This window comes from Microtus pennsylvanicus, chromosome 5 (assembly GCF_037038515.1).
Source record: "Microtus pennsylvanicus isolate mMicPen1 chromosome 5, mMicPen1.hap1, whole genome shotgun sequence".
Classification (NCBI taxonomy): Eukaryota; Metazoa; Chordata; class Mammalia; order Rodentia; family Cricetidae; genus Microtus; species Microtus pennsylvanicus.
In genome coordinates this window covers 91,006,964-91,027,174 of record NC_134583.1, presented here as the reverse complement: position 1 = coordinate 91,027,174, position 20,211 = coordinate 91,006,964, and the positions used below count along the sequence as shown (strand labels likewise).

The 20,211-nt window shown below is 49.8% G+C and overlaps 1 protein-coding gene across 2 annotated transcripts; it reads right to left on the bottom strand.

Annotated features, from left to right (window-relative positions):
* Positions 1-2,393: 2,393 nt before the first annotated feature.
* Positions 2,394-19,298, bottom strand: Chrm1 (cholinergic receptor muscarinic 1). Of its 2 annotated transcripts, XM_075973405.1 has the most exons (3): positions 18,706-19,288; positions 18,177-18,268; positions 2,394-4,932 (listed from the first exon to the last, which is right to left on the bottom strand). In XM_075973405.1, exon 3 carries the CDS (start codon positions 4,860-4,862, stop codon positions 3,480-3,482), a length of 1,383 nt encoding a protein of 460 aa, XP_075829520.1. In that variant the 5' UTR covers positions 4,863-4,932; positions 18,177-18,268; positions 18,706-19,288; the 3' UTR covers positions 2,394-3,479. The 2 variants fall into 2 exon arrangements, with proteins under 2 accessions (XP_075829520.1, XP_075829521.1); XM_075973406.1 differs by lacking the exon at positions 18,177-18,268 and having other exon boundaries at positions 18,706-19,298.
* Between the last annotated feature and the right edge of the window lie 913 nt (positions 19,299-20,211).

The following is a 20,211-nucleotide window of genomic DNA, read 5'->3' as shown; positions in this document are numbered from 1 at the left end:
AGAGGCTCCCTCAGGGCAGGAGTGGGTGCAGTGTTTGGGATGGACGGATGCCCATGCAATGGCCCTCTCCCTTCTGGTTCATATGCTCCTTGGTTTGCAGCACTCCTTCAGAGCCTGCAGGACCCAGATTCCACCTGGAGTTTACACCCCTTCCTGCCCAGGTGCTCCTGGACTCTCTTCAAACCCAGTCGGGTTAGGATATGAGATTTCTTCTTCCTGGTCTGGGGTATAGGACTCCAGATTTTCCAAAGCCAGGAGGGAGTGCAGGATAGGACCTGACTCAGAAACTAGACCCAGTCTGGCCTTTAACTGTGGCAGTCTCTTCTGTGGAGTCACTGACGGTACAGCCACTAAGTGCTTTTTGCCAGTTTGCCTCATCCCTCTGACACCTGCGAGGGGCTGTTCCCTTTTTAGAAATGAAGACACTGAAGACATGCCTAAGTTTATTTGATGGTGGGCGTGGCAGGACCATGGTGAGGTTCCCAGGACAGGGAACAAGGGACCAGTGTGAGCTACTACTCCTAATGCCAGCCCCCCTCCTTCCTTCCTGGTCTTCAGTGGAGGCAAGTTACACGGACCCCAAAGTGTTTCTTCTTCCAATGCTGTTCACCTTCCTCAGTGCTTCCACCTCCGTACCTTTGACACAGGCAGCACACTTACCCCTGAAGGGGACTTAGGGCTACAGTGGAGCAGTAGCAAGCAAGCAGCCTCCACAGGGTCTCAGCTGAGGCTGCTGTACTGGTGGTACAGGGGTACAGGGTTCATAGCTGAGGGTCATCCCCACACTGCTGTATCTCCTGCAGCTTCTGGCCACCTTCTCCTTGTCTACCTCTGTAGGGGTTTGTCCTTGCCCATGGTGTTGGAAGATTCCATTCCACAGGTTATGGGTGACCTGAGTGTGATTGACTGAGGCATCTCTCACCCCACTGGTTACTAGTGGCTGACTAGGAGACGTCTTCTTCCTCTCTTACCTCCAGGATATATTAGAGAATCTCTTCCCAGCTAGAATCACCAAATTAGCTCTCAAGGTTCAGTAGTTTCTGGGAACCCAGGCAGCTAACTGTGGGGTGAATCCCCACTCCGTCCTCTGCAGAGCTTTTTTAAAATCCCACCTAGGACCTCAGCCTTCTAGGAGAGGTTTTCCCCCCTCAAACTTTAGCCTGTACCAGAATCACCTAGTTACAGATAGCTGGGTTTCATGCTCAGAATTCCATTTAGTAAATCTGTGGTCACCCCAGGAATTTACCTATATAAGTTCCCAGGTGACAGCGGTGCTCCAGGTTTGGGTCACTGATAGCTCAGCAGGCCTTGTCTGGCTCTTGGGAATCATGACAAACCATTGGACTATCAAACCTAGAAGAAAATCTTTGCTCATCCTTGTACGCTGGACTGCACCAGATAATCTATATGATTTGTGGTGGAGGTCTTGGACCACATTCCACCATTAAACCTCTAGAGCGGCTGGACACTAACTGAGGTCAGCCATGTGGACAGTCAGCCACGCCCCATGCCCAGCCTCTAGTAAAAACCCCAGACACCAAGGTTGTGGTGGGCCTTTCCTGACCAGCAGTGTGTTATGCAGGCTATCACACATCACTGCAGGAGAGTAAGTGTTCTGTGACTCCCTGGAAAGAGAATTGGCATCTTGTGCCTGGTCACCCCGGGACTCTGCTCTGTGCACTTTCTTCTGACATTCTTTTGATATGACAGTGATTCTAGTGACTTTGTAGAGTTTTGTATGTTCTCCCAGAAAACCACGGACATTAAGGTTGGTCTTGGGACTCCCAGCCGCTGCTACATTTTGATAACCACTGCTCAGGGATGTGGAGTTAATCTCTTTAGGTCCATTTTCCTTAGACTTTGGAAACCTGTCTTACTAATACAGTGTTTTACGTTGTGGCCTGAGGGTTACCCTGATGGACTGCTCTGGTTGAGGTGTCCTAGGTCTGTCATCTCCACAGTCTAGGGGTCAGGAGGTTGTGGACTACCTAGAAGTCTGGGTGTTGCTTTGTGAGATAATCCTAAGCAATCCTCCTGGGTCTCTGGGCCTTAGTTTCCCCATCTGCAAATGGGAGTTTGGAGGAGTTGTGTTCTGTCTGGGTATGAGAAGGTCCTAGAGAAGCTATGTGTGGGATACACAGGGTGCTTCACCTAGTCCCCTCGTTTCCAGAGGCCAGGTCTGCCTTCTGCAGCACCGCTCACCTGAGCCACGGATCCCAGGGTGCTGGGGCCCACAGGCTTAGTTGATCTAGCCATTCAGTGCTGTCCTTCCCGGATCCACCGTAAATGCTGCTGCCCACATTCTCCGTGCAGCATTTGCGCCTTCTGTGCCCCATCCAGTCCTGGCCTTGGGACCAGGGCCTTGAGCCAAAACAGGGAGGAATTCCTCGTAGTGCCTGCTGGTTACGTGGCTTTTATTCACAGACTCAGCATACGCTGAGGATGGAAGGAGAGAACATCTGGGGCCAGGCAGAGTCTGGAGATTGGGGAGGCAGGGAGGCCATGCATGGGTTGGACTGGGGAGTTTACAGAAGAGAACCTGCTGGCTGAGCCAGGCCTGTGTGGGGCAAGGCTGGAGGCAGGCAGCATGCGGGAGGCCTGGCTAGATCCGCCCAGAGCAGATCCACCCAGGTGGTGGCTATGAGCCAGGAGGGAGGGACTGAGGTTACTTTGGGGCAGAGAGAGAGAGAGAGAGAGAGAGAGAGAGAGAGAGAGAGAGAGAGAGAGAGAGAGAGAAAGAGAAAGGTGTGGGACTGGATAGCAGGCACCTTATCTCCCCCACCCCGGAAAGTGACATAGTGGGTCAGTTAGGACACCTGACATCTGGTCCTGCTGCAGTTTCTGGACTTGGTGTGTCTAGCCAAGCTAATCTCCTCTGGCATTATCGCCCCCCCCCCCCCCCACTTGGACATTTGCTTTGGAGGTGACTCACGTAGGGATGACCTGGGGATATTTGTAGGGAGGCTGGACAATCCCAAGAGTGTGCCTAGGGCCTACCTGGATGGGCTATGCTTGTGCAGAGAGAGGAATCTCCAGCTCATAGTCCCAAACTTTGTGTCAGCTCCTGCCTATTAGACACCCAGGGGGCGCTATTTCCCATGACAATTTGGGCCCCCTGCCGGGCCAAGGAAGACAACAACGTTAAACTACTGGCCCGCCCTGCTGGCTCCTGACTTCCTGCCTAAACGCAAACAGAGTCCAAAACCCGGATCCTCCTCCTGGACCTTCTTCCTGGTGAATAGCCTATTCCCACACAGCAGGGAACAGAGAAACCAGTTCCCCGGGTTTCACTCCCTGTCTGGGAATAGCAAAGTTTGGAAAGCTAGTTAGTCTCTCTGGGCTGTCCAGGAAGGTGACCCAGGGGCCTGGGAAGCCAGGGAAGGCCTGAGCAGGGCCCTGGGACTGAAGATACAGCCTATGGACACTTTCCACCGGCCTCTCCCTGGAGCTGGGGTGGAAGGATGCAGGAGAGGGGGCCATTAGCATTGGCGGGAGGGGGTGCGGTGCACAGAGCCAGGGCGCTTGGGGATCTTGCGCCAGCGCCGCTTGTCCCAGCGGCAGAGCAACAGCAGGCGGAACGTGTCCCGGAAGGCTTTGTTGCAGAGTGCATAGCACATGGGGTTGATAGTGCTGTTGACGTAGCACAGCCAGTAGCCCAGCTCCCATAGGGTCTCGGGAACACAGTTCTTGCAGAAGGTAGACACCAGCACCATAATGTTATATGGTGTCCAGGTGAGGATGAAGGCCAGCAGGATGGCACACAGGGTCCGAGCTGCCTTCTTCTCCTTGACCAGTGAGAAGGTCTTTCGCTTGGCCAGTTGTTCCTTCCCTCGGGGTTTTTGGCTCTTGCCACCTCGGTCTCGGCCTTTCTTGGTGGGCCTCTTGACTGTATTCGGGGAGGTTTTGGGGGGCTGCTTGGTTGGTGCCTGTGCCTCAGGGTCTACCATGGGCATCTTGATCACCACTTCTGAGCCGGGTTCCTCGCCCTCGGAGGATGTGAGGGACTCCATGGAGCCTTCGTCCTCTTCCTCTTCCTCTTTCCAGCTGTAAGCCTGCAGAAGCCTGGGTGTCCGGCAGCAGCGACAGCAGCGACCCGGAGGTGACTCCGGTGAGCCCTCAGCCCCTGGCTGTGACCTCTCTGAGCTGCTGCTGCTGCCACCACCTTTGCCTGGGGTCTCAGAGCCCTGTAGGGCTGCCAGCTCCCGGGCTCGGTTTTCTGTCTCGCGGTAGATGCGCCAGTAGAGCGTACACATGACTGTGACGGGGAGGTAGAAGGCGGCCATGGCTGTGCCAAAAGTGATGATGGGTTGAGAGAGGAACTGGATGTAGCACTGCCCAGCCTGCACTGTCCGCTCCCCAACCAGGTATTGCCAGAAGAGGATGGCTGGGGCCCAGAGGACGAAGGAAACCAACCATGCCAGGCCAATCATCAGAGCTGCCCTGCGGGGAGTGCGCTTGGCTCGGTAGCTCAGGGGTCGGGTCACTGAGAAGTAACGGTCAAAGCTGATGAGCAGAAGATTCATGACGGAGGCGTTGCTGGCCACATAGTCCAGGGCCAGCCAGAGGTCACAAGCCAGTGTGCCCAGAGCCCAGTGGCCCATGAGCAGGTATGTGGTATAGAGGTTCATGGAGAAGGTGCCAATGATGAGGTCAGCACAGGCCAAGCTCAGCAGGAAGTAGTTGTTGACTGTCTTGAGCTCTGTGTTGACCTTGAAGGAGATGAGGACCAGCAGGTTGCCTGTCACTGTAGCCAGAGACAGGAGCCCTGTGGTGATCCCGATGAAGGCCACTTGCCAGGGACCCTTTCCTGGTGCCAAGACGGTGATGTTGGGGCTGACAGCAGGGGGCGCTGAGGTGTTCATTTCAGCCAGGTGGGATGAAGGGGCAGCCCCTTCCTCCAGTCACAAGTTTTCCTCAGAGAAAGGGCATCACCTGAAAAGAGAGGACACAAGCTTTGGCTGGGCCACTGGGCACCTCTGACAGTTCTGAGTGGAAGAGTCAAAGGGTACAGAGCTCCAGGCCAGGCAGCACCACCCTCAGGCACTGGCACCTACACACAGTGGCTAACAATGGCTTCCCAGCCACAGGGAAATTTGCCAGCAGCATGGGGTGGCCTTGTTCTCAATTCCAGCTTCACTGTTCAAACTTTGAACCTCCATTTTCTCCTTGGAAAATTGCTACTAATTCCTGTCTTCAAAAAAAAAGTAAAAATATTCGTTTATTTTTATTTTATGTGTATGAGTATTTTGTCTGCATATATGTCTGCGCACCATGTGTAAGCTCGGGGAGGCCAGAAGAGGGGCATCAAATCCCCTGGAACTAGAATTATAGACATAGTGAACTGCCTTGTGGGTACAGGGAATTAAACCTGAGTCCTCTGGAAGAGCAGCCAGGGCTCCTAACTGCTAAGCCAGCCACTAACCCCTGTTTTTCTTACATTTCATGCAGCAGGAATTGGGAGAATTACTTCGTATATAGTCCTGCAAGATTTTCCAAGTATTTCACTCAGCCTTATTAAAGCCTTCATTTAAGAAGGGCTTGCTACATCCAGACACAGTGCTAAGCACCTAATCAAGTTATCTATTTAACCGTCCTGCTCATCCTTAGCAGGAAGGACCTTGTCATCCCTTTCTTGCTGGAGGCAATGGCGACTGAGCAGCTTCAGCCTCTGCTATAGTGACAAGATACTAAGTGGGATTAGGGCCCAGATCTTCCACCAGCTGTGCACGGGCTGCTCCAGTGTAATCCTTTCATTAAATAAAGTGATGGAAAGAAGGAGAAGGCTCCAGGGAAGAGAAGAGGGTTGGGAGTGGTGGCACACATCCGCAATCCTTACCCTTGGGAGATCAGGGCTTTAAAGTCATCCCCTGCTACACAGTGCGGTTGAGGAGAGCCTGAGCTACAGGAGGCTCCGGAGAGGGAGCAGAATGGGAGTGGGTACATGGAAATGCATGTTATGTGTGTTTATGTCTGCACAATCTTCCATGGATTGCATGCGAAGCAGGCAACAGGGACAATGGCCTCAGCTCCCAGTTAGGTGAGGGTCTGGCCCCAGATGGGATGTGGGAGGCTTCCCTCCCTCTCTGCTCTGTTCCTGGGCCCCAGCTGAGAAGAGGGCAGCATGGGGAACGGGAAGATCCCTCAGACTTTTCTGGGATCTGGAGTCTGGCCCAGGCACTAAGGTTGCGCAAAATGAAAGGCCAGGAGGCAGGGAAGGCCCACAGCCAAAGCAAAGGCAGCCGGAAGGCTGAAGGTCTCACTCAGCAATGGCCTAGCTGCTGTGTGATTTGGTGGGTCCTTTTCTGTGTCCCCATCTGTCCACAGAAGAAGTTTAGGGTCTTCCTAGTGTAGAGCTATGGCCTTTAGGATTATACTGTTGGGAAGATCCTAAGGGAGAAATGTTGAACAAAAGCCTTCTGAACCCCAGTGTTGCGTGGGGACCTGGTCTGTGACAGAGAGGCTTATGTGTTGTGCCTGTGATCATGTATGACCCGTGTGTGGCTGAGGCCATCTCCATGGCTCTCGGTGAACTGTTGTGGTAGGGCTCTCGGCACAGGGAAGGAGACCAGTGTGCCACAATATGAGCAATAAGGTCTGTGGCTGTCAGTGTGCACACGTGTGTCTGAGTCACTTTACACTTGAGGGAATATGTGTGACACCACAGTTAAAGAGCTAGGCCACCTGCATTTAGTACTGCACTTGATATTAGCTAAAAGGCTGTGGGAGAAGTTATAACAAACAAGAGGGTGTTGGTATTGCTGTGTTTTGTTTTGTTTTTTTTTTGAGACAGGGTCTCAGAATTTCTATGTAATCAAGGATTATTTTGAGCTCCAGTTCCTCCTTACCTTCCCATCCCGAGTGTCAGGATGGCAGGTGAGGCCTGTCTGGATATGAATTCAAGCTCTACCATTTACTGAAAAAAATCACCCATAGGAGCTGGAGAGAGGGCTCGGCAGTTAAGCGTGCTTACAGTTCTTCCACAGGACTGGGTTCAGTTCCCAGTATCCACATGGCAGGTTGCAAATGTCTCTAACTGCGGTCTCTGAGGATCCCACACCCTCCTCTGGCTTCTGTGGGTACTGCACATAGTGGTGCCTGGACATACATGCAGGAAAACACTCAAATTTATAAAATAAAAATAGGTAAATCCTAAAAAAAGTCATTACAGTACAACTCCGGTACCTAAAGATGGGGGGGGGGCAGAAAGATTGAATAAACTAGAGAATCAGGGAATTTGCTGTGAGATGGTGTCAGACAGAAATGTCAGAAGCTACACCATAATGTCTCATCAAGGTGACTGTCTAAACACGAGCTGGAAAAGGACAATAGCCACAGACATGCTAGGATGGGTGTGAAGGCCCACAAGGCTTCACCACCACACAAAGATCTACAGGCAGCTAAGGAATGCTGAGAGCAGGAGAAATCATCTTCCCAGGAAGAGCACACCAATTGGTTGTCCAGTACCAAATGGTCAGCCCTGAAAACATACACAAAAGTAACGTTATACTGACTGAGCAAGTGGCACTTCTGTATTTAGGTACACACATACATACACACACACATACAGACACACACGCACATGCAATGACAATTAAGGAAAAAGAGAAAGAGGCCATGAATATGCAAGGGAGCAAGGAGGGATATCTGGGAAGTCTTGGAGGGAGGAAAGGGAAGGGAGAAATGATATATCTCAAAAATTAAAGAAGTATTTAAAATTCATTCATTCATTCATTTGTGACAGGGTCTCATGTAGCAGAGGCCTGCTTCCCTATTTGTATAGCAGAGGGGAGATGACTTTGAACTTTTGATCCTACTTTTACCTCCCAGGTAATGGGATTAAAGCCTTGCACCACCATATCTTATTTTATTTCTTTTTATTTTTATTTTTTATTACCTTATTTATTTATTTATGATTATTTATTGTTATTAACTATTAAGTGATGTAATGTCTATAACCATAAATTCCTCAAATGAGATATAGGGATTAGCTAAGACCTTTAAGTTAATACCTCAAGGAATTGTTAAGAGGATTAAATGAGATTTTGAACATCAAGTGCTTAGAATGTCTCCTGATGTCAAGTAAGCACTGGGTCCACATTATTTGGTTTGTGTGGGAATGAGGGCTTCCTTCTGCTGAGGAGTGGACTGGGAGTAATTCTCTTTTCCAGGGGTGAGGCCCTAATTGGTTATCGAATACCAAGGGGTCAGCCCTGAAGCCATATACATGCAAATAATATTAAATGGACTGAGCAGGTTGTATTTATATATTTGGGTATACATACATACATATAGAAAAAAGGGCCATGATTTCGAGAGGGAGAAAATTCTGGGGGTACACAGGAAATATTGGAGGAAAGAAAGGGAAGGGAGAATATGATGTAATTGTATTTTAAGTTAAAAATAGTCTCAGGCTGGTGGTGGTGGCACATGCTTTTAATTCCAGTCCTTGGGAGGCAGGGGCAGGTGGATCTCTGTGAGTCTGAGGCCAACCTAGTCTACAGAGCAAGTTTAAGGCTCCAAAGCTACATAGAGAAATTCTGTCTTGAAAAATCAAAAACAAAACGAAATAAAACAAAAACCCACCAACACCAATACCAACAGAAAAAAAAAAAAAACCAAAAACTCTCCTAAGACTGGGTGTGGTGGAACGCATCAGTACTGTGTATGCTGGAGGCAGGAGACAGTTAGGTCTCTGTGAATTTGAGGTCGACCAGGTGTATGTAGTGAATTCCAAGACAGCCAGAGCTACAGTGAGAAATCTTGTCTCAAAAAAAAAAATCTAGAGGGTTTGGGTACATGTTGTGGTAAATCACCTGTCTAGCTTGTCCAGCTCTCACAGGGTCTGGGCTTCATCCCTAGCCCAGGGCCCTAAATCTCTGATAGTGCAGTAGTGGTGGTGGATAGCAATGGTACCTGTTACTGTTGGACAGCTCACCCCAGTCACTGCTGAAGTATTTCTATACATGCATGCATTATCTTATTTAATCGTGTGTGTGATGTGTGTGTGTGTATGGTGTGTGTGTGTGTGTATGGTGTGTGTGTGTGGTGTGTGTGTGTGGTGTGTGTGTGCATGTATGTATGTGTATGGTGTGTGTGTGTATGGGGTGTGCGTGTATATATGTGTATGGTGTGTGTGCATGTATGTATGTGTGTGTATGGGGTGTGTGTGTATGGTGTGTGTGTATGTGTATGGTGTGTGTGTGTATGGGGTGTGCGTGTATATATGTGTATGGTGTGTGTGTGCATGTATGTATGTGTGTGTATGGGGTGTGTGTGTATGTATGTGTATGGTGTGTGTGTGTATGGTGTGTGTGTATGTATGTGTATGGTGTGTGTGTATGTGTATGGTGTGTGTGTGCATGTATGTATGTGTATGGTGTGTGTGTATATGTATGGTGTGTGTGTGTACGGTGTGTGTGTATGTATGTATGTGTATGGTGCGTGTGTGTATGTGTATGGTGTGTGTGTGTATGTATGTGTATGTGTATGGTGTGTGTGTATATGTATGGTGTGTGTGTGTATGGTGTGTGTGTATGTATGTATGTGTATGGTGTGTGTGTGTATGTGTATGGTGTGTGTGTGTGTATGTATGTGTATGGTGTGTGTGTATATGTATGTATGTGTATGGTGTGTGTGTATGTGTATGGTGTGTGTGTATGTGTGTGTGGTGTGTGTGTGTGCGGTGTAAGGACTCAAACATGGAGCCTCATACATGCTCAGCAAGCACTCTGCCAAAGATCTTTTATTTATTTTATTTTATTTATTTTATTTTATTTATTTTATTTTTTTAAGATAGTCTTATCTCATGCAGTGTGGGCTAGCTTGGAACTCACTGTGTAGCCAAGGAAGATCTTAAACTTTTGATCCTCCACCTCCAGAATTCTGGGGTGTGAGGCATAGGGTGCCAAGCCAGTTTTACATGGCATAGAGGATGGAACCCTATGCTAGGTAAGCACTGTACAAACTGAGCTCTATCTCAGCAGGAACCTATGACCTGAACACAAGTTTACAGATAATAGAACTGAGTGAGACCCAAGTGAAACAGCAAGAAAACCCGCAGAAGAACACACAGGAAATGTACCATCAAGACTGGACCCCAGTCATTTTTTCAAGTGAAAGTTCATTTACAAGAACTTAGACCAAACAGAAAAAAAAACAAACAAAAATGTAGGAAACTCTTAACAAACACAACAAAAGAACAAAACATCAGTGGAGACTAACCCGTTGATCTGAATTTTAAAAGCAAGCACTAAAACCCAATATGCCTTCCACCTTCGCCCCCTTCAGCATTAGGATTCAAACCCAGGACCTTGTGCAGCCCCTGAGCCAGAGTCTTGCTACATCTATCCAGGCTGGTCTTGAACTCACGATTGAGCCTCTGTCCTTAGCCTCCTGAATTCTGGGATTAAAGGCATGAGTTACCACCACATCAGGTTTATCTTTTTTTGCCTGGTCTTGTCACACCCTTTTCTAAACTAAAGTCAGGTAATGGGCAAGAGGCTGGGATCAGGCTGGGGCCTTCCCTGGGGAGGTGGCTGGTGGCCACTATCTTGGGAATTTGCCCTGTGCAGTCATTGTCTTTGATTTTCTGAACTCAGGGCCACTTAACACCCATTGCACAAATGGAGTAACTGAGGCCCAGCAACAGGGGATAGAAGACATTGCCCAGGTCTCCTTGCTTTTAGACTGAATACGGTTCCCCGTGTGTCACCTCCATGAGCTTTGGAGCAAAGACCTGTAAAGGAACTAGAATTGCTGGCTGGCGGAGAGGCTGCCCTTCCCCCCTGCAGAGGCCTCCTCAGGCTTAGCGGGAGGGTGATGTGTATCTTGGTCACAAAATTTAAAGATGGTTCCAAACTTGGTAGTAAATAAACTAATATTTTATGTAATATAAAAAAATCAATACAAATATAATCTGATGATTAAAATATCAAAGGCAGGATCCAGCCCTACTTTTGTGCAATCCTGTCTCATTAGCTTTACTCCAAACCTGGCCTTAGTTCCCATGGAACTTTATTTACAAAAAGAGCTAGCCTGCTGTAGTATTAATTGACTGATTGATTGATTGAGACAAAGTCTCACTATGTAGTCCTGTGTAACTCAGACTAGCCTCAAACTCAGAACTATTTTACCTTAGCCTTCCAAATGCGGGGGTTACTTGCAAGTCTGGTTTGCTATTTGATTTTTTTAAAAGTTCCAGACTGGGTGTGGTGGCACACAACTGTAATCCTGGTACCCTAGAGGTAGAGGCAGGAGGGTGTGGAGTTCAAGGCCAACCTTGTTTACATAGCAAGTTTGCTGTTAACCTGACCTACTTCGAGACTGCCCTAAGAAATAAAAACAAGGCCAGATGGTGGTGGCACACCCCTTTAATTCTGGCACTTGGGAGGCAGAGACAGGTGGATCTCTGAGTTCAAAGCCAGCCTGGTCTACAGAGTTCCAGGACAGGCAGGGCTACACAGAGAATCCCTGTCTGGGGGATGGGGGTGGACAAAAGCAACAAACAAACAAAGCTGCAACTTTATCTTTCTGTGTTACGAAGTGCGCGCTCTCTCATTGGTACTGGGGTACCATCCAGGACCTTGTACGCACTAATTTCCCTCAAATTTTGCTTCAAGGTGAGTGTGTTACTTGACTTGCCCAAGTCTTGGCATTGTGACCCTTGGTTCTGGAATGAAGCTCAGTGCCACCCCTTCCTCCACAAGTTATCGGCACAATCTCCCAACCTTTCATTCTTTCCCTTTCTCTTCCTGCCTCTCACTCCACAGCTGATGAGTGGGGTACCAAAGCAGACACACAGTACATGGCCCCTGCTCTTCTTCCCAATTCCCTGTCCTGATCCACTTGTCACAGAGTCCTGTCTCTCCAGCCCCCACCCCCAGCTCTTCCCGTTTTTTTTTTTTGAGACAGGGTTTCTCTGTGTAACAGCATTGGCTATCCCAGAACTTGCTCTGTAGACCAGGCTAGCTTTGAATTTACAGAGATCTGCCTGCCTCTGCCTCCCGAGTGCTGGGATTAAAGGCGTGAACCACCACTGCCTGACATCTTCCCTGGTTCTTAATCTGCTCTTTTGTACAAAGAAGGATTTGGACCATCCTAGCATCTCTGGCAGATGTTCAGGGTCCTGAATGCAACATCTCCAGATGCTGCATAGAGAGGACCCAAGTTTCAGAGGTGAAGCTGAAGCTCACTCAGGTCCCTTCACTGGGAGCTGCGGCACCATCAACTCTGGGTGGGAACATGGTGACCTGTAGCCATCACAAGCTCCTCTCAGAGGGTTGTAGTGATGGCCATGAATAATGCAAATGCTTTCATTTAATTTTTTTTGAGCCGGGCGATGGTGGCACACGCCTTTAATCCCAGCACTCGGGAGGCAGAGGCAGGCGGATCTCTGTGAGTTCAAAACCAGCCTGGTCTACAGAGCTAGTTCCAGGACAGGCTCCAAAGCCACAGAGAAACCCTGTCTCGAAAAAAACCCCCCCCAAAAAATTTTTTTTTGAGACGGGATGTCACTATATAACCTTGGCTAACCTGGAATTTACTTATAAACCAGGCTAGTCTCAAACTTACAGAGGTCCATCTGCTTCTCTACCTCTGGGTGCTGGGATTATAAATATGAACCATCATGCCTTGTTAAAGCAAATACCTTTAGTACAGGACTCCAGAGAAAAATGAACCAAACATCCTTGGAGGTGAGGAAGCTGGCAGTCTTGCCTGGATGGTTAGAAATCCCTGCCAAATCTTTTTTGATGGGCAAATTGGTAGCCACCATACTTAGGCTATCCCAGGCGCTTGATATATGCTATTCCTCTTCATCTGCAGGACAATCTCATCTCTGCAGTAAGGTGAGGGAACAGAGGCTCAGAGGGGTAAGCGGCTTTCTGATGATCCCACAGGAGCTAGTAGTGTTGGGATTGTGACACTAACTTTTTGGATTCAAGGTCTGTGTTTGTTCTACTTGGCTAATTGCTCTGTGGCCCTCTACCGTTTGCTTCCCACTGGGAGTGTTTGAGGAGAAAGGGCAGAGAGAGTAATTCTCACCACCTCTGGACCTTCCACTCTTCCTGGTGATGGTCATGAACCTGCTTTCTTGTCACAGTGAGAGCAGGGTGACCTACTGTAGTCCTTACCGTGCAACCTTGGAAGGTCTTTGTCACCTTAGCCTCTCAGGTGTTGAAATGATACATCTATGTTATTATCCTTAATCAATTTCTTTTGCTTCTTCATTTTTTTCTGCCCTGCCTAGAACCCAGGGCCTTTCATATGCCAGATCTCTAGCAGTCACCCTTCATTTATTTATTTGTTTGTTTGTTTGTTTGTGTGTGCGTTCGTTCGTTTGTTCATTTATTTATTTTTAGGACGGGGTCTCATGTAGTCCAGGTTAGCTTTGAGCTCCCTATGTGCTGAAAATGACTTTGAATTTCTACACCTCTCCTTCCCAAGAGTTGGGATTACAGGTATGTGCCACCATACCCAGTTTATGGGCGCTAGGGACTAACCTCGCTTCTGCTTGCTAGATGAGCAGACTACCGATGAGATTACGTCTTCAGATGGCTTTTTATTTTGCTTTTTAAAAAGTTTAAATTTATGTGTGTACCTGTCTGTGTGAGTGCAAGCTACATGTCCGGGTGTTGGTAGGGGCCAGAAGAGGGTGTCTGATGCCCTGGAGCTGGAGTTACAGGTGGTTGTGAGTCACCTCCTATAGGGGCTTTTAAGTTATTTAGTTTGAGGTCTCACTATTAGCCTAAGATGGTCTTGAAGTCACAGCAACTTTCCTGCTTCAGGCTTCTGAGTGCTGGGAGTATAGTGTGCACTATCATGCCTGGCCTTAGCCTTAACTTGAGTGTGTGTGTGTGTGTGTGTGTGTGTGTGTGTGTGTGTGTGTGTGTGTAGGATGAGTTGTTTTCTCACTGCTTGTGCCAGGCCAACTGGGCTGTAAACTCCAGGGATTCTCCTGTCTCTCTCTTCCATCTCCTTGCAGGAGTATCAGGATTACAGATGCTTGCTTCTCTGTAGGTCCTGGGGGTTTGAACTCAGGCCCTCAGGGTTGCCTGATGAGCATGTTTACACACTGAGACATCTCTGCTCTTGACTGGGGAGTTCACTATGTTGATGGCTACTGGAGGATGGTGGTCATGAATCAGCTTGGTTCCCATGACTGTGATCATCCTGGACTGAGAGACAGGGTGCTGGGGTTCAGTGGCGGCTCCAGAAGTTTTATGAACTAGGGGCTCAGGGTTAGCTCTCTGGTTGAAAGGGGAACTTGATGCTACATTCACATAGCACATCCTGTTAAAACATTCATGGACAGGTTGGAGAGATGGATTCAGTGGTCAAGAGCACTGATTGTTCTTACAGAGGACTGGGGTTCAAGTTTCAGCACGCACATGGCGGCTGACCAGTCTGTAATGCCAGGCCCTAGGGCTAGGGGATCCAATGTCCTCTCCTGACTTCCAGGGGCACCAGGCAGGAATGGGATGCATACATACAGGCAAAACACGCATACACGAAAAATAAAAATAAATACATTTCTTTTTTCCCAAGAGAGGGTTTCTCCGTGTAGCCCTGGCTGTCCTGAAACTCACTCTGTAGATTACGCTGGTCTCAAACTCACAGAGGCATGCCTGCCTCTGCCTCCTGAGTGCTGGGATTAAAGGTGTGTACCACCACGGCCCAGCATAAATAAATAACTCTTAAATAAACAAGAAACAAATATTCACAGAAAAAGCTGTGATATGGATTGCAAGGTGGGTCAGGCAGAGACCCCTTAGCTTCAATCTTTTGTTTCACTGACCATAGGCAAGCCACCATCCTGACCCGAGCGACATTTTGTAGGATGGGGCTGAGTTTCTAGTAGGCGTGTGTGAGTAAGGGTGTGTGCATTGTTGAATGGCAAGAGGATGGTGGTGGTGGGGCGGGATCTTGGAACTTTTTGTGTTTGGACACAAGAAGGTGTTAAGAAACGGGGAGAGTACTTTTCTGCCTGGAACTGTGGCCTCTCGATGAAGACTGTTGGGAGCCCTTAATAATATTACTATTATTATCATAGCAACTGATATTTACTGGCTGCTTGAGTATACCAGACATGGCTCTACGCATTATATGCATAATTTAATTTGCTTGTTATAACTCCTTGAAAATAGATTCTATTATCTCCGATTTGCAAAAAGAGGTGACCTTAAAGCTTGTCAGTGATGCACTCATCTGTCTTTGAGATCCATCTCTGGGAGCCCCGACTCTAAGCTGTTCCTGACGGGGTGTTGAGGGGAGTCTCAATAGCCTCTCCACCTATCTTCACTGGCTTGGCCAAACCCTAGTTTGAATCAGCCAAGAAGTCCTTGCTTTAGATTCTGGTCTGCGTCTGTGTCATTTATCTGTGTGATGAAGAATAACGGTGTGGGGGAGGGGGAGATCCAGTCATAACGGATGGAGAGGCAAAGCAGGGGTTCTGCTTGCTTCATTTACTGCTTTATCTTAGGGCTTGCTACATAGTAACTGTTCAACAAATATCTGTGGAAGAAATACATGAATGTATACATGGAGGGGGGTCCTCCTTAATGACTCCAGGCTCTGGAGGTTGAGGATGAGCCTGTGGGGATCAAGACCAGCTCCGGAACAGAGTTTAGGGGCCCCTCTGCTTCTATGACCCCCTTATCCACCAGGCCTTTGTTCTCTTGGGTAAAGGACTGTCTGGCATGAGAGCATAGGAGAAAAATAAACGGAGAGCCTCTTAATTTGTGCAGTGGTTGAAGAAAATCCTGCTTTATCGAGAGGCGAAGAGAGGCTAAGTGAGGTTCAGGAATAGATGTGGGATGGTGGTGGTGGTGGTGTGTGTGTGTGTAAGTTATTGTGTGTGGTAGTGGTGGTGGTGGTGGTGTGTGTGTGTATGTTTAAGCTAATGTAGGTGGTGGTGGTGGTGGTGGTGTGTGTGTGTGTAAGTTATTGTGTGTGGTAGTGGTGGTGGTGGTGGTGTGTGTGTGTATGTTTAAGCTAATGTAGGTGGTGGTGGTGGTGGTGGTGTGTGTGTGTGTAAGTTATTGTGGGTGGTGGTGGTGGTGGTGGTGGTGGTGTGTGTGTGTGTGTAAGTTATTGTGGGTGGTGGTAGTGCTGTGTGTGTGTGTGTGTGTAAGTTATTGTGGGTGGTGGTGGTGGTGGTGGTGCATATGTGTGTGTGTGTGTGTATGTTTAAGCTAATGTGGGTGGTGGTGGTGCATATGTGTGTGTGTGTGTATGTTTAAGCTAATGTGGGTGGTGGTGGTGTGTGTTAATGTGGGCTCCAAGAGTTAAGAGATGAGGTCAGAGTCTCTAACACAAGGCAGGCCAGACTGATGACCGCCAGTGCCCTGGACCAATCCCTAGGGACAGGGGATCTGGCTGGTGAAAGGAAGGGCGAAGGAAAGAAGCCACTGGGGGAGGATAGGAAGGCTGGGAAGAAGGATTCCTGAACATGAGACTTTCCTTAGTCTGGTCAAGGAGTAAGAAGGGGAGACAGAGAATGCGGGGGAAGAATTAAGAAGGAGGTGTGGAGCCATCTTGTTATTCTGGGGCTGGAAGCTGTCTGAAAACCTGGCTGGGGCAGAGATAACTCTAGGGAGAAGGTGGTCTTCAGGGAGGGCTGAGGGATGGGAACTTGGGGTCTCACATATGCAGTAAGAAGGAGGTTCTGGTCCAGGCTTTTGACTACTCCCTTCGTCAGGGACCACAGCCTAGAAGCCAGCCTTTCTGGGTGACTCCCCTCCAGTTAACTTTTCTCTTCAAGTGGCTCTTGATTCATTAAAGGTTCACAAAACTTCCACCCCTGACCCCCTGGCCTTGGAAACAAGGAAGTAAACAAGTGGAATTAATCTCGGTCTTTTTAGGCTCAAGCCACCACTGGGAGGTCAGTGGCCATCAGTTAAATGCTTCCTAAACACACCGCTGATCTGAAAGAGGAGCATCCTTCCTAGAGATATGGCCAAATTTGCTCACTGGTGATGGACCTTGACTACCTGACCATCTTTGAGCAGGCTGGGAAGAGCCTACCTGTGAGCGGGCTGCAACCTAGACTTTGCGCTGCCAAGTGTGGCATTAGCAATGCTGGGCCCCCTCATCCTCCTCCCTGTACGTCTCCAGAGCCTCACTCCTGGCACTCCCCCTTTTCCTTTCTTCCTCTTTCCCTCCCCCATTCTCCTAGGCATCACCATGGCATCACAGTGAGCAGAAACTCAGCTCGATTCACCCACCTCTTCCCTGCCTGCCTGCTTGGGAGCCCAAGCTCTTGCCTCCCAAAGCTCACTATGTCCTTCCCTTCCCTATTCTATCCTATCTTCCTGCTCACAGAGATGGTAGCACAGCAATGTGCTGAGGGTGAAGAGGAATGGGGTTCAAGTATGAACGGGACTACTATGTCTCCCTTCTATGGCCACAAACATATCTGCTCTCCCTTTTCAGCCTCATTCTCTCGAGTGTACATTAGGACAGCTCTGCCTAGACCTTTCTGGACACTCAGGGCTCCCCATTGCTCTTCAAGATCCACCAAAGTCACAGCCAGCAGCCCAGCAGCCAGCAGCCCAGCCAGAATGATACCTTCTGTAGCCCTGTTCCATCATCTCCTCTTGCATATCCCAGCAGCTGTCATGGTTTACCTAGTAGTTAAAGTCTGGGGGTAGCGCCCTTTCCTTATACAGCTCATGGAGCGGCTGGTAACCCTGGGACAAGAGACTGATCAGCTGCTGGAGACTGCCTGAATTCTTCCAGCCAGTGAGACAGGGGACACTGGGCTAATGGGGTGGAGCTGCAGATAGATGTGCACTGTAGGAAGAAGTGAAGCCCTTTCCACTGGCACTAAGAACCCCTAAGGTGTCCAGGTCTTCATGGTCCAACTGCTCTCTCTCCAGACACCCGTCTTGGAGGTGGCAACTGTAAGAATCAAAGCCCCTGGCTTCAACTCATCCTTCCTGGAGTCTGAGGACACACATGTGTGCATTAGTATCCTTGTATTGCCTGAGACCCTTGCACTGACTGCAGCCTACCTTCCGCAAGCCAAAGATACTAAAAACCCAGGGAGGGCTCTCTGGGTCCCCTACACGCCAGGGCCATATCCTCTGGATGATGTGGCTACCCATGTGCTTATTTGTCTCCAAAAAGCAATGGGGCTCTTTGCCTGGTCTCCTGCTGGCTTCTGGCCAAACACCCACCTTGGCATCCAGCTTGTCCATCTGGCCAGCAGTCTCATTCAGTCCATCTTGGGGGGCTGAAGGTGGATGGGGGAGGTGGGATTCAGGGTGCCCTAAAGGAGGAGAGAAGGAGGTGTCCCCAAAAGTATGTACACGGGTCATCCTTCAGCGGGGTGCTGGTGGCAAGGGCTGTCTCCTGCCTTTCCCTTTCTGCTTTAGGGTGCTAGGCAATCTGCTAACTACATGGCCATCGAATCTCTTCTGAACTCTGGTTTGAGTTTGCTATGAGGGTCTCCATCTCTTCTGCCAACTGAAGCCCAGAAAAACATCAGAAGAATCCACTGAAAACCAGCAGGCAGGGTGTTTGGAGCAGCCAATGCCCACGGCTACAGAGACCTCTTGGCCTCTAGACCCCTCCCTGGCCACCTCCCCTTTCCAGAGTCCACCCCCATTTCCATCTCATCCTTGTCCCTGACCTGTCCCAGAGGACCCTGCTGCTTCTGCACCCAGCTCAACACAGCCCCTCCCAAACCTTTCCAAATGTACTCACCAGGGGACCGGAGAGGGGTCTGTGGGGTCCTCAGCTTCACTGCTTCTCCGGGGGCCTGCAGCGTCTCCTGGGACCCAAACACCTGGCTCCCGGGGGGAGCTGCGCCCTGTGCTGGCAGCGGGAGAGGCACAGCCAGTGATTGGCATGTCCCACCCCCTGGCACGCCAGCCTTGGGGGGGAGGGAGGAAGGGAACGAGAGGGAGGGAGGGAAGGGAGAAAAGAAAGGGAGGGGGAGCAGGAGGGAAGCCTCAGGCAGCATCTGGGGTTGGACTAAGTCCTGGAGTGTGCCCCCCTTGTCCACAAGGGCATCCACTTTGAGCCTTGAGACAGAGGAGGCAGGACATGAGGAAGGAGAGCCCTGGAAGGCTAAAAGTCCAGGAGGAGAGAGAAGGCGGATACAGGGAGACAAACACCCACACCCACTGCACACAGACCGGCGGCACACACACACACACACCCTCACAAAGGCACACTCTGTTTCCTAGGCTTCTTCCCCCACCCAACCGGAAAGCCCCCGACCGGAAAGCCCCCAACTCCTGTGCACCATGTCCCAACACACATGCCCTGTTATTCACATGCCTGCTTCCTTTGCACACATGCCCTCCCCCCATGAACATGCCCACGCGCCCACCCACCCACCCAGCCACACACCCTGCTCTTCCTCCCTGCTGCGAGGGAGCTAGATTCCTTCTGTTTGAAAATGACACATTGGGCCTCACGTGAGAGGTTCCAACTTGGAACAGACCCAGAGGGCTGGCGCAGCCGCCCTGGGGCTGAGTGACATGCCCACATGCTGGACAGCGTGCTCTAGTGTCCGCAGAGCCCCGGTGTGAGGATATATGGGTGTCTTGTTTGTGGGGAGTGGGGGGGCTGTGTGTTTGTTACATATGCTGTTTAGTGTCCGACATGTGTGCATCCATGTGTGCTCATGTCACCATGCAGCCTACATAAATACAGGTGTGACCCTGCCAGTCGAGCCAGAACGCATGTGCGTGCGTGTGTCGGTACTCAGTGTGTGTCTGAGTGTTGCCCAACTGTGGAACTGGCTAATTTTGACAAGCGAGGCAGCATCTACCTCTTTGCCTGCTCCACCCCCAGCTTCCCTTTGGAAGACAGACAGACAGGGAGACAGACAGCTCTCCTCCCAGCTTGTCAAACTCTGTCTCCCCTGACTCCCACTCTAGGTTCACAGGTGTGTACCTGGAGAGTGTGAGCCACTCCGCCTCTCCTCTCAGCCTACAGTTTGGTCAGCAGCCTCCCCTAGTCCAGGTTAGATTTCTGTGTTGAGTTGACTCAGCGATAGGGACCCCTGGCTAGGGGTACCCTTTGTCATAGAGACCTGAGTCTAGCAAAGCCCCAGTAGAGGCTTCCTGGAGAGTTGACCACGGAGGAGAACTGGGAAAGCTATAAACGCGGCGCGCCGGGTGTTCTTTGCCCTGTGGGCTGTGATGAAGCCCTGGGTGGGAGGTGCAAAGGGCTGAAATCAAGATCACCTTTATATGGGTG